The 13,788-nt window shown below is 40.5% G+C and overlaps 1 protein-coding gene across 5 annotated transcripts in view; it reads right to left on the bottom strand.

Annotated features, from left to right (window-relative positions):
• Positions 1 to 8,884, bottom strand: part of VPS13B (vacuolar protein sorting 13 homolog B) — a 433,483-nt gene extending 424,599 nt beyond the window's left edge. For all 5 annotated transcript variants that reach the window (XM_085053291.1, XM_085053288.1, XM_085053290.1 and 2 more), the window contains exons 1-3: positions 8,744 to 8,884; positions 7,791 to 7,968; positions 170 to 313 (exon numbers count right to left, since the gene is read on the bottom strand). In XM_085053291.1, coding sequence (XP_084909417.1) covers positions 170 to 313; positions 7,791 to 7,937 — 291 coding nt within the window. In that variant the 5' untranslated portion in view covers positions 7,938 to 7,968; positions 8,744 to 8,884. The remainder of the gene's footprint in view (positions 1 to 169; positions 314 to 7,790; positions 7,969 to 8,743) is intronic.
• Between the last annotated feature and the right edge of the window lie 4,904 nt (positions 8,885 to 13,788).

Here is a 13,788-nt window from a genome sequence, read left to right as displayed (position 1 = left end):
GTTTAAGCATAAAGGAAGATGATAAGAACAGTATTAGCCTCTCAGAAAACAAAAGTAATCCCAACTTCACATACCAGATTGTTCAGAAGGCTTTCAAGAAAGTGACCTAGAGAAGCTCTTATTCTCATGAATGTCACAATGTTGGAAGAGCATTCATCACAGTTCTTACCTGAGCACCATCCTTTAACTTCAAGATGCATTCCATTGTATTGATAGTGATGACAACTGGTTCTGATCCCAATTTTGTCCATGGCACATGAATCCGAAGTTCATGAATATGCCCACTTAAAAATGTAAAGGGCAGTTTCAGTTCCTAACAACAACAAAGAATGTGGAATTAACTACTGAAACACATCAAAATTCCAGATACATTTGTAACTCAAAATAGTTAGCTTCTATCACAAAACAAGTAAAAAATTACTCCCCCTCCCCTAACCAGCAGCATGCCACAGGACTTGGCATTTGCCTTTCTAATCACTTACAACAATTATGTAACAATTAGTCTGTTCAAGGGAGATATTTGGATTACCATGTCCTTGATAAGAAAAGATAGTTTAAAACCACCTCTCTCGCACATAAAGCTACTGCAAAACACTTCGCTGTTCAAGGGACAACAGAAAAACACAAGGTGAAAGTAAATACTTAAACTGATATGCAACCTGTTTATTGTGAAAAGCACAAAATTGGAATTAAACATTGACAATGACACAGCAAGGAATTTCTTTCAAATTATCTTAGTACTTAAAACTCTTAAGAGCTCAGTGATCTTAAGATTGACCCATTGTTACCCCTTTCACATCAAACTGCTTAGTAAATACAAAGTTATTAAATATTTCATTGTAAAAACCAGACTTCTGCACACCAAGGTCTAATGTAGATGTTACACTGCTTTAAAAACTAGTGCAAGCAAGTCCAGAACTCCTAACAAATGCCTGGGCACTCCATCCAGCCAATGCATAGATCACAGCTCTGCAGGACAGCCCCAGGGAGCCAGCTGCTGCTTGCTGCAGTTCAGAAGGAAATGAGGTGCCAAAGTTTAGATTAAAAGTGCCCAACTAAGTAAATTGGTGTATGTACAATACAAAGTGTAGAAAGTGTTGCAATTTCCCCAGTAGCTTCAGGTGTACTCCTGCAAAAAATGAGTTTTACACTCAACTAACAGAAGGGCGAGGCTAGAGAACTGGTTCCAGGACTAGAAATCAAGATTTGGAATAATGAAAATAAGTGTTTACTGCAAAATAAAAAAGGAATATTTGATATGTCAGAATTTTAAGTCAGGATTCTCAATACTAAGTATTCTAATGCTCAGATTTCAATAATGATTCATCTTTTCACCTTTCTGATCTCACATTCTGACATTTTTTACTATCAAATTTCAAAATTTTAATGGAGGAAAAACATATCTTCAAGTTGCTTAGCCTGGTGTTTTCACCATCATCTTAGATGCTGGGAACTACAGGTGTAGTATGTTCCCAGGTTGAGAAATAAGTGAATCTCAGTCTCCTAGATGCAGGGCAGCAGTTTTGGCCAACCTACCAAAAGCATGTTATTAAGGGCATTCTCCAAATGCCTGTTACACACTGAAAGGCTTGGGGCATCCACCTCCTGTGGGAAGCTTGTTCCAGTGTTTGACCACCCTCTCAGCAATGAAATGTTTCCTAATGCTCAGTCTAAGCCTCCTGTGGTACAGGAAGGCTGTATCATTGAACCACTGAACATTCCCACGTGTCCTATCCCTGAATACCAAGGGGAAGAGCTCAGCATCTCTCTCCCCATGTCCTCTCCTCAGGATGCTGTAGAGAGCAGTGAGGTTGCCTCTTAGCCTCCTCTTCTCCAAATGAAACAAGCCTGAAGTCCGAAGTCCCTTCAAACAGAACACTGCCTTCAGCCCTTTCACCAGCCTTGTTGTCCTCCTCTGGACTCATTCACATCCTTTACCATCATTTTTCAGCTTTGGGCCCAGAGCAGCACACAGAGCTCAAGCTGAGGCTGCACCTAAGCTGTACAGAGGGACAGTCACCTCTGTGACCTGCTGATGAGGCTGAGGTTTCTGTACCCTGGGAGGGGTTTATCCTCTGGGCTGCCAGGGTGCATCGTTAACTCCTATGGAGGCTGCAGCACATCCAGGTTAACTGTATTTTAGCAAACTCAGGAACACAAATCTTGATTCAGGACTGCAGAATTACCGTGGCAAGCCAGGGCTTAAGCACCTTTGCCCTTTGGCTCAGTTTAGGTACATACATCATTCAACTCAGAACTGCTATGAATAAATATATATTATACAGAGAAGGTCCACGAAACTCAGAAATCAAGCAGGCAAGTTGCCTAGGGAATTTAGACAAACATCTACAAGTTGATCCAGAAAGCCTCTTTTCCTGCAGTGCTTGACCCTAGACCTATCCCTGCTGTATAGAACTTTTATATTAATAAAATCTGGGGACAGGGCATTTTGCATTTAGTACTTTACATGCATTATAAAGTCTTAACGCTTGCCTATACAATATTTCTGTGAAGCCAGCTAATGTAATTTTTGCCCAAATATCTTGAAATAAATAAATTTATCAGTGATAAATTTATGAGTAATGAATATATAAACAAAGCTCAGTGATTATGTTTTGAAAGACCACGAAAATTTTTTATTTTCTTAAATAGTTACCATCTCCCAAATTCAGAGTTGAAATAATCACTATTGCACCTGTGACAGGTTTGCATCTTGCAATAGTCTTTGGGATGACTAGAGGCAAGTCAACCATTCTTAGGAACACCTACACCATCACAGCAACAACAGCTGCTAATAGGAGCAATTTTAGGGAACACTCTCCTGCATTCTGCAACTGATACCTCCTAAACCTTTCTACTGGTACTATGAAAAAGTTTATCTTGTATCCAGGAGCTAAGAGTACTGTATATTCACTGCTGACAAATCTTCATTAGAGGAAACTACACAAAATTATAGCTCTATTTTTTTGCCAAGTACAGCTTTCAGTCTTGTAAATTAGTTTTTGTGCCTTAATGAGTACTGATTAATGAAGTTTAAAAAAACCACACCCATCTCATGCTGGGCAAAGTCTTGACCCCTTCTTCAGCTATGCTTACAGAGTCACATCTAATTTCAAGTTCCCATTCTAAGAGATCACAGTTACAGACTTCCTCATTAAAAGTTCAAAGAAAACTGTTAATTTGTTTTTACAAAGTTTTTTCTTCATTTCATTCACTACTACACTTCAAAATTTTGGCCAAAAGCCTCTCCTAAAATTTCAGCCCTAGGCTCCCAAGCAACACAAGTAAGATTTTAATCCCGACAGTTTCAGTTAAGACACTGAAAAACAAGCATTGGGCTGTTTAGCTACAGATCTTGCTACACCAATCATACTATAAATTAAGTAGTGCCTTTTGTCCCAGAGCTTTTTTCTTTGGGTGGGGTAGGGGATGGACGTGGGGTGTGGCACAGAAATAAATTATAAAAAGAATGCAATCCAAAATTACATTACAACCTAAGAGAGAACAAGATCAGAGATCAAGGCAGCAAACTACCACTGTTAACAATAATAGAAATAAATTCCCATTCTGGACTTGTAGACGCATAAGTTTTTGTCACTCATCAATACCACAATGCCTATTTAGACCCTGATTTGTCTTTTCTTCAAAAGGCATTCTAGAATAGCTCTCTTTCTAGATGCTGGATGGATTTATTTGCTGAACAGATTTAACAAATTTTCATTTTTGTCCAGTAAACTGCAAAATATTAAAAGAAGCAGAAGTAGGAATTATTTCAAAATAAAGGTTATAAAAGCAAATGCCCACCATAATTAGAAGATAGTTCTTTTTCAATGAAATTTAGATACAAATGTTGTCTGACATTAAGGAAACCTGCTGTCCTGGTTACAGCTATGCCAACTAGAATAATGCAATGTAGAGAACTCTTTGTCATACTATTTCAATAGACAATACAAATGTGTGCCAAATTTAGTAACTTATTCATAATACAACATAACAAAGAACACTTTTATTCCTCCTTGTTTCCTATGCAATCTTTCCCCTTCCATTAAGTACTGCTTGAAATTCTTAATATTTCTTCTGTACATATGATTGATTATAGACTTCACAATTGAGATACTCCATTTAATCATATAAATCCATTACAAAAATATTATATGACTAAAACCAAACTTCTGGGCTTGACCCATAAATAACTGACTAACATGTAAGACTGCAGACTAGATGATTATAATTCCACTTTGCCTTGAATCTCCCCTTGCTCTAAAACACAAGACAATTCTAAAAGTTGGGTGATAAGCAAGTACTTGTTTGCCACATCAGGGTTAACTCAAATACCTTTTCCTCACAGTCAAGGCTGTATTTCACAAGTAACCCAGTGGCACATAACAGACACCCCTAAAATAAAGATATTTCAATGCTCCTGATTCCTTAAAATTATTTTAAGTACATTAGGATTTTTTGTAACTCTTTCTTTACAAATTATTTTGAATGTAAAAAATCCACACTATAACAAAACTCAATCTTTAGATCAAGGTATCCTTTGTCTTCCCCTTAATCTCTCCCTTCTGCATTTGCAAAACAGGTAAAAACTAATTAGGGGAATACACACAAGTAGCAAGAAGAGCTCACCATGTATCTATCTTATCTTTTTGGCAGCACTGTGCCAACAGATATACTACACGCAAGCTAGTTACCAAGTTCAGAGGTAGTTCTGTTACCTCTAGTACTATGTGAACGTCACACAAAAATTGACAAAAGTGCTTAAAATAATTTTCCAGAAAACACTATTTAAAGTATTAATTTCAAATTTTTATTACTAATTACTTTCTTGAAATAGTTTTTATACAATGTGCATACTATGTACACATGGAAAATTTCTTGCTTAGTCTTCTAGTAATTTAATCACTCAGGACAGGAAAAGATATCAATTTTATTAGATTTAATCTTCAACTAAAGATAATTATTATAAAATTAACTCGCTATTCAGAGAGCGACACAATTATATACAAAAGCTACATTGTACCTAGGAGGTTCAAGCCAAGTACAAACTACTGCTTGACTTCCAATACAGAAGTGATGTTGTACAAGAAAAGGGGGACAGAGAGGTCAGACCCTAAGAGTTAGCGCAATGACATTCCGCTTAGTTTAATGAGAGAATAAAACTTACATAAATATATCTAAAAAACACACAAAGTATTTTCAGGTACTGGAACATTCTCTTCACATTTGATAAATTTTCTATGTCAACAACTGTATTACATCTGATTTCAAGAGGTATTGCTTCCAACTTGGCCCCAAATATAAAGGAAAATCTTCTGTAAGACAAAGAGCAGTTCATGCTATCTTCTTATGTGTGCTTTGGGATTGTTTGGTGGCTCCTAAGAGCACAACATGACATAGGAACACTAACATCAGCTAACTTGCAGGGAGCATGAAGCACAGACTTGTTCCCAAATCTGTTATAAGGTGCTTTGTCCAGTTAGTTTGGCACCTATGCTAACATTCCCAAAAAGCCCTGTATAACTCCACAAGAGATGGAATTCTCTGAAAATATTTCAGGCTCTAAACAAATACATCCAGGATAGGTGCATCTGTATGTAAAAACCCGAAGCATGAAATTAGAGCCGCGTTCATGTCAGATAAGGAGCAGGGAACCACGCTGGGGATAGTAACCCAGGACAGAAAGGATGTTACAACAGCAGAGCAGTTAAGGTGACTAACTTTGAGTATCATTAATCCATCTAGGGAGAGAGCCCAACTAAAATAATATATACTGGTAATTTCTAGAGACCAGCTTTTCAAAGGATCTCCCTGCCAGCTGCAAGGGCTTGGGGACTTTGCATTACCACATACTGCTTACTCAAAGAGTTTTGCTGGGCAGACATAAACAGCATCCCCTCCACAAAAAAAGAGAAAGACACTCTAAATACAGTCTGTGGGTCCAGACAAGTTCTGAAGAATAATAAAAGCCAAATGAAGATAACTACATTTCACAAACACCCAGCCAAATGATGCTAAAACAATGGAACTGAGCTAAATTTTGCATTAATCACATATTCACATGCCCATTCAAACTGGTAAGTCATGAGCACAGGTACATATGGCAATATCTGCCACTACAGGAGCCATGACATTATCAGATTAAGCTGGATATTTAGGAACCCAGTTCATAGGTAGACAAAGGTGAAGTAAGGATCACCTACCAGCAAACTGCAACTACAGGAAAGGGAACATCACCAACGACAGCAGCAAAATCCTAATAGTGTCAGGTAATATAGCAAGTTTGATATATCCATCCAATTCATCATCTGTTATTAGGACAAGCTTTCTCTCTATACAACAGTGCACTTGAACAGCCTACCCAGAAAGGAGGCTCTTACAAGACAGGAGACTTCAAGACACAGTTGAAGAAAAACACAAGCTGGTCTGACATAATGCTGGCAACAGCCGTGCTTAAAACAGGAGGTTGCACTAGATTACCTCCAGAATTCCCTTCTGATCAATCCTTCTTTGATTGTATACCATATACATTCAAAAAGGCTCACAGGGAGAACACATCCTACAGAACATTAGCTGTATGGATAAGACGTACCAAGAAAATGAGGAATTAATAGACTTGAGAGAAAATACAGAGGTTACCAAACACTTGAAGGAATACAAGTCAGGCTCTTTAAAAAGCACAGAAAACAGGACAGGATCTCCTGTAAGATTGTCTCCACTTCCAGAACAGGATCAGATTCTTAATTAACCATATGTATTTCTTGCACATTTTAAAAAGTGTCCCCAATAGAGACACACAATAACCCCAGCCTACTCCAATGCCTCATAATCCGACACATAAGTGAGATTTCCATTTATATCTAACCTAAATCTCCCTACATGCAATTCATTCAATTGCTTCCTGTCAGATCCAAATAATTCTTGCCCTATCTTGTCTCACCTTATTTTATTCAAAATTAAAAACACAGTCCCTGCATAGTTTATTATTCTTTTGAGGCATATATTGTCTAAATTTCCCATTCTTTGCTGCATTTCTCTCAGCTCCTTTACTTGGATGGACTACATCTGACCACAGGACTCCAGCTAAGCCCTGCTACACCATGCACAATAGAAAGCAGCTTTATCAGTCTCACACACTCAAGTTGTCAACTCAGATAAGCACAAAAGGAAATCATCCCTCTGCTAAGGCTTTACCAGTTCATATTGACAGAAGGCTCCAAACTCTGCATCTAGTGTTTTACTTGGTCAAGCTTGTTGTTTTATGGCTAAGTTTTACTGAGTCTTTGATTCCATCCACAAAAACCAGATGATTAAATCTATTCCTCAATTGCTCTTAGGTTTAGCTACAACTGGAATCATGACATCTGGAGTTGGAAAACAATACCAAGAGCACAATCGTGTTTAGTAGGCATAATTAAAAAAGAGACCCCACTTTGTGACATTTTGTCTTAGTTACTATATGTAATTAGTAAACATGACTGGAAAAGAAATTTAATTGATGTTCATACTGTAAAACAATAGTTACTGAAAGAATAAACATGTCTGTAAAAAAGCCTCTCTTCACACTCCGTAAGATACAGAACGTCTAAAGAATTACCACTGATGGCTAAACAAATGGCATGAAATTAAAGCAAGAGTAACTAAATGCAGGGGAGGGGGGGAATACTTGCATAAGTAGAAAACCAGCAAGCATTAAATTATTACTTAGCTGTGCAGGCCAATCTAAAATAATTCGGCCAACGTCTTTTAAATCAAAGATACGGCCTGTAACTACAATAAACATAACATACCTGCTCAAGTACATCCAACTTTAATTCAAGTTTACTAAGTACAACATCTCCTCCCCAGAGTGACAACTGCAGATCTGAAGGCTTCAAGTTCTTTATGTAGCGGTTCACATAACTCATCAAAATAGGAGTTACGTAGGACTCCAGCATTCTGGAAGGTATCTGTATTACAGGTCAAGCACTATGAAAAGAGGACAAGAGATTAAGATATTAGTTATATATCTGCCAGTCTAATTTTCAATAGTGCAACACTCCCATTGTTTGAATGTATGAAAATAATTCTAAACATTGTTTATAGTCAGTTACATATAAGGATAGACACAGTTACATATAAAGATAAAATGTATAGGAAGATGCAAGCACATCTAGTTGCATTTACCAATTTTCAGGTTACATACATATACGTATATACAAACAAACATATATGTGTGCGTGTATATATATATATATATATATATAAAAACTAGTAACTGGCTTGTTCAAAAGAAAAGCCAACCAAAGAAGCGAAGAAACAGAAAAGATGATCCAGCAGTCTTCCATGCTTTCACACAGCATTTAAGTGACAGGAAAACTCCTTTTTGGAGTCACCAAAAGGATAAACTTCGATAGCATCAAAAAAGCGTAACTTGTAACTGACAGAAGCGCACACTGACATATCGCCTCACCGCTCTGACACCGACACAGGCAGCCCCGCCGGCTTAGAGCCACCCTCAACTGCGAGAGACCAGCATCCTTCATGAACGGAGCTAAGGTTAAATTGAGGTCTGCCATCACTCCCACCCCTCCCCACACACTTTCCCAAACCCTCGCCGTCCTTAGGAGACCCTTCCCCGTCCCATCACCGCCAAAGCCTAACTCGGACACCTTCGCAAAGCCGAGAACCCCCTGCCCGTGCCTTCGGGACACATGCTCGCACGTCCCTCCCGCGAACCCACTCCCCCTCAGGGCCCCTTTACCTGGCCCTGCACAGCGCCCCAAGGCTCCGCGCCCACGCCGGGCCGGCCGGGCCGCGGGAGCGCCGCGCACGCAGCGCCTCCGGCAGCCTCCCGCCCCGGCTCCGCGCTTCCGGGTTCCCCGGCGCATGCGCGCTCCGCCGCCGGCCCGCGTCCGGAAGCGCTGGGCGCGAGGGCGGGGCGGGGCCGGGCGGTGGCTCTGAGGGCGGTCGGGGTCACGTGGCCTGCCGGGGGCGGGGCTAGGGCGGGGCGGGATTGCCGCGGCGTCCCCGTGAGGCGGTGGGAGCGCGGCGGCAGTGTGACAGTCACAGAGACACGGAGGGAGGTGGGGGGAAAGGCCTCCGAGGTCATCGAGTCCAACCTGTGACCGAACACCGCCATGTCACTATACCAGGGCACTAAGTGCCATGTCCAGTCTCTACTTAAACACCCCCAGGGACTTTGACTCCACCACCTCCTTGGGAAGTCCATTCCAGTGTCTATTCACCCTTCATGTGAAGAAATTCCTCCTTATCTCCAAACCTGAAACCCCTCTCTCACAGCTTGAGTCTATGTCCTCACATTCTCTCGAATGTTTTCTGGTAGGAGGCACCAATCCCGCCCTGGCTACAGACTCCTTTCAGGCACTTGTAGAGAGTGATAAGGTCACCCCTGAGCTGCCTTTTCTCCAGGCTAAAACACCTTCAGTTCCCTCATCTGCTCCTCATGGGACTCGTGCTCCAGACCCTTCAGCAGCTCCATTGCCTTTCTGTGGACTCCTTGCAGCACCTCAATGTCCTTCCTGAGCTGAGGGTCCAGAACTGGACACAGCACTTAGTCTGCTCCCGGGGCAGAGTGGCCCAGCCGCCCCCCGGTGTGTGTGACTCCCTGCCTGAGGAGCGTGGGCATGGCAGGCTCTGACCTGGAGCACTGTGAACCCCTGAGCTGTGCCACTGCCTCGACCAGACCCAACTCCAAGGTTTGATGCATGTTGTTACAATTGATAAATGGCCACGTGGGACAAACCCCAGTGGTGGCAAACACTTGTTTCCACTCTGTTTAATAACAGAGCATTTTCCAGCTTGGTTTAGAGCAAGGTTCTGCTTAGGTTCTCAATTTTACCACTTCAGATGTGAGAGGAGTTCCTGACACCCAGGAATGCCCTTGTTGTTCTGCATGCCCAGAGTGCTTTGCACTTCTCTAGATCACAGAGAAAAGCCCTCTCCAGCAGCCCCAAGTCCTTTTGGGGTTGCTTGTGGCACTCAGAAAATGACCTGGAAAGGTGGGTTAATAGAATCCTCCCAGGCTGGCATGTTGGCATGTGGGTGATCTGGAAGGGAGCTGGGCTCATTCTTGTCAGGGAAAAGTACAGTAAGCAGTGCCTGTGGGCATTGCTTTGATGTAGATAATGAATAACCTTTTACAAAGGCCTCTGGTTTGAGTTTTAAAGGAAAGCCTGGGATATGCCTATTGAGCCACATACTCCTCCTGGAAATTTGAAATCTCATGTGTTTAATCTGCAGTGTAGTTATGTGGCTGCAAACAGAAAAGACAACACAATACAGCATCTGAGATAATTCATGTGAAGCCCAAACAGCAAGCACTCAGGTAGGAGCCTACCCCTATAGCAGTACATGTATTGAAATCTGACTGAGCTAATCAAGGTCTCGAGGCTCCAGCAGCTGCTGGATTACCTGTCTGTTCTGCCTCTGGTATACACATGCTGAGTTAACCATGAATCAAACCCCATTTTGTATTCACCATTGCCTCACTTGCTGTGCCATCTCCACTTGTGAATCACAGCCCTTAATAAGGTATTTCACCTCACAAAGAGTCAAAACAGCTTGGAACTGCTTTTCTTCTTACCGTGGTCACCACTCCCGTAGCTCATACTTGAGTGTATGGTCAACCATTCTTCAGCACCTGTGGCATGTTAACCTGATGCTAAGAGGTGGTAGCAGACAGGTAAGGGACAGAAAGGTTTTAACAGCATCAGTGGTCTTTAATTGAAATTGTGCTTCTGTCTTAACAATTGCTCTAGGGCTAACGTTCTTGAAGAATTCCTTTGGAGAACATTTCTGTCCCACTGCTAGAATGGTGGGAGTGGTGAATTTTACTGGTAAAACTTTCAGGAGTCTGCACTGCAAGCCAGCTCAGTGAAATAATCTATGTTAATGGAAACAACCTCATTTGTAGCACAGCCTCCCCACAGAGTTGCATTGACACAACAGAGGGATGTGCCAACAGATAAGTGTAATGTTGAAGCACACCCTAAGCCTGCATCAAAAGTCCTTATTTCAGCAGAAAAACATTCCTCTGTTTCTTTGTCCATTATGTTATTACTTTTGAATGACATATCCAATCAGTGCTGGACTGTTTTCCTAAAGTTCAGAATTGAAGGACAACGCCCTATTTTGGTGAAAAATCAGTAAGCAAGAAGAAGAGTAGGGGAAACACGTAGTCCTCCTGGCAGCTGCTTGGCAGACCTAGCAGCTGAGAACAACTCTGTAATTTTCCTGGCAGTTATTAGCATTTCATTATAACTACCTCCATCTCAGTTCTAGTTCAAGTATGTTGACACCATGAATAATTTATTTCCTACAGTAGGAAAAAAAAAAGTAGAACAAAAATGGAAGGAAGGGATCATGCAGTAATAAATCTAAAGGAAAGGAAATGGGTGGCATGAAGTGAGAGTAACTGGAGGGGGTTAAAAAGGTCCCTGATGTACACAGGGATGAGAGCTGAGTACATGGGGAATTTGCAGGTAATAGGCAGGTGGTGTGCAGTAATGAACTTGGGCACACTACAACAACAAGGGCATGTCTACTAAAAATGTCAGCTCCTTGAGCTAGTCCAATTTATTCAGTATTTCAACACTTCAGTGAAACATGCAGGATAGGTGAAATTAAAAACTGCAGATCTAGTGGCATGCAAATCTTGCTCAATCATATAACGTGAGCAATTGTGAATCCTTGAAAAGCTGTCAAAAGTACATACAGTTTACCTGGAGACTGAAAAATTGTACACAAAATGGTGTCACTTTTGGCCAGACATGAAAAAAGTTGCACTTCAAGGAGGTCCTTAGGAAATATATCTACCTGAAGAATACTTTTTCTTGATAAGAGTCCTTCAATGGCTTCAGTGTTGCTGTTGCTATAGGCTATTTCCCATTTTCTGCAACAGAAGTGGGATCCATGAAATATGAAATGGGGGGGGGGAATGGAGTTCATTAAAAAATGAGGAAAGTCTAGAAAATATAGAGGGTAATTAAGTGGCAGAATTGTTTGATCACAGAATGGTTGGGGTTGGAAGGCACCTCTGGAGATCACCCAGTCCAACTCTCCCACTAAAGCAGGTTGTGCTAGAGCAAGCTGCACAGGATTTTCTCCAGAAGGATTTATATCTCCAGAGAAGAGGCTCCACAGCCTCTCCTATGCAGGCTGTTCCCTGTGTTCTCTGTCACCCTCAGAGTAAAGCTCCTCCTCATGTTCTGTTGGAACTTTCTGTGCATCATTTTCTGCCTGTTGCCTCTCATCCTATTGCTTGGTGCCGCTGGGAAGAGCCTGGCTCCATCGTCTTGACACCCTTCCTTCAGATACTGGTAGACATTGATAAGATCCCTTCTCATTCTTTTCTTCTCCTGGCTAAACAACCTTAGCTCTCTCAGCCTTTCCTCATCAGTGAGTTGCTCCAGACCTCTAATCAAATTCATAGCACCCCACTGGACCCTCTCCAGTAGTTACTTTCTTGAAGTAACTGTCTCCAGTACTGTCTTTCTTGAACTGGAAACCTCAAAACTGGACATAGAACTCCAGGCACAGCATCAAGCAGGGCAAACTACCCGAGGCTGCAGTCAAAGGGGAAAACAAGGAAAGTAAACATCTAAATAGGTTTTTAAATATTTGGTCTGGGCAGTTGGCAGGACATAAGATAATCGGAGGTTATTGACAAGAAGGGTTGAAACAACCTATGTGGATCTCTTTTAACTGGAAAGAGGTTTTCAGTCATCTAACCTCTTTCATGTTCCTCAGCTAACACTGGATACTTTAAAAGGTTAACTTACTGGTCAAACTGTTGTCCTTGTCTATCCTGCTCCAATGCCTCCAAGTACAGCAACATTGACGTGGGCAACTGGTCCCAGAAGCCTTCAGTCTATTCATGTGGCAGAAAACTGCTGGTTTATGATTCTTTAGAGCCTACTGAGGTGTCCCATAGACAGCATGAGTCTGACAGCATGAAGGAGATTGTAATCATAAATTATCAACACTAATAGAGATATTTTAGAAATACAACTAAAGGAAATAAAAATTACCTAGGCTTCTTCCTCCCATCCTGTTTTGGATAGTAAAACATGGACTAGTTGATTTGTAACACTTCTTGTTGGTTCCTTTTTCTGTTTTTACTACAAATTACTAGTTGTAGTAAATGATGTAGTATGTTATAGATGGATATAAAATATGTGTATAAATGTGTATATATTGTAATTTATAAGAATAATATATTATAAACATAATAAAATTTCCCCTGTTTTACTGGGAATTTCCTGAACTCAAACTAAATTGACTAAAAATGTGTATCTTCTGAACCTTTTCAAACGTTGAAAAACTACATCAACAAAAGCAAACTATGTAAGTCAATCTGTTCTACTATTAGAAGTAAATAAGTTATTAGCGCTGTTGTGTTATCTAATTATTAAACCATAAATAGTCATCAGAAACTGGGAGACAAAAATTTCCACACAACTTTTATTACTGTAATAACCCCCATATTACTGTGGGGTTATTTTCAAGTTCACCAAAATGGACATGGATTTGAAATTTGAAACAATAAAAGCAATTTTTTTTAATTGCACATATGCTTTCACTGTAATCTGAATTTTTGTTATATTCTAAATTTTAAGGTGCAAAAAATTGCATATCATAAATTTTATTTGTTCTTCTATTCCCTAAATTGTGCTGGAAAATCATAGTGAGAAAGCTCTCAGCTATAGTCTCAAAGTAATTTTTTTCAAATATGAAAGAAAATAGATTTAATTGTAGCACCTTTAAAATGGAAAATTAGTATTCAAA

This window comes from Lichenostomus cassidix, chromosome 2 (assembly GCF_008360975.1).
Source record: "Lichenostomus cassidix isolate B80296 chromosome 2, HeHo_3.0, whole genome shotgun sequence".
NCBI classification, from domain to species: Eukaryota; Metazoa; Chordata; class Aves; order Passeriformes; family Meliphagidae; genus Lichenostomus; species Lichenostomus cassidix.
This window is presented reverse-complemented; position numbering and strand designations above follow the sequence as displayed.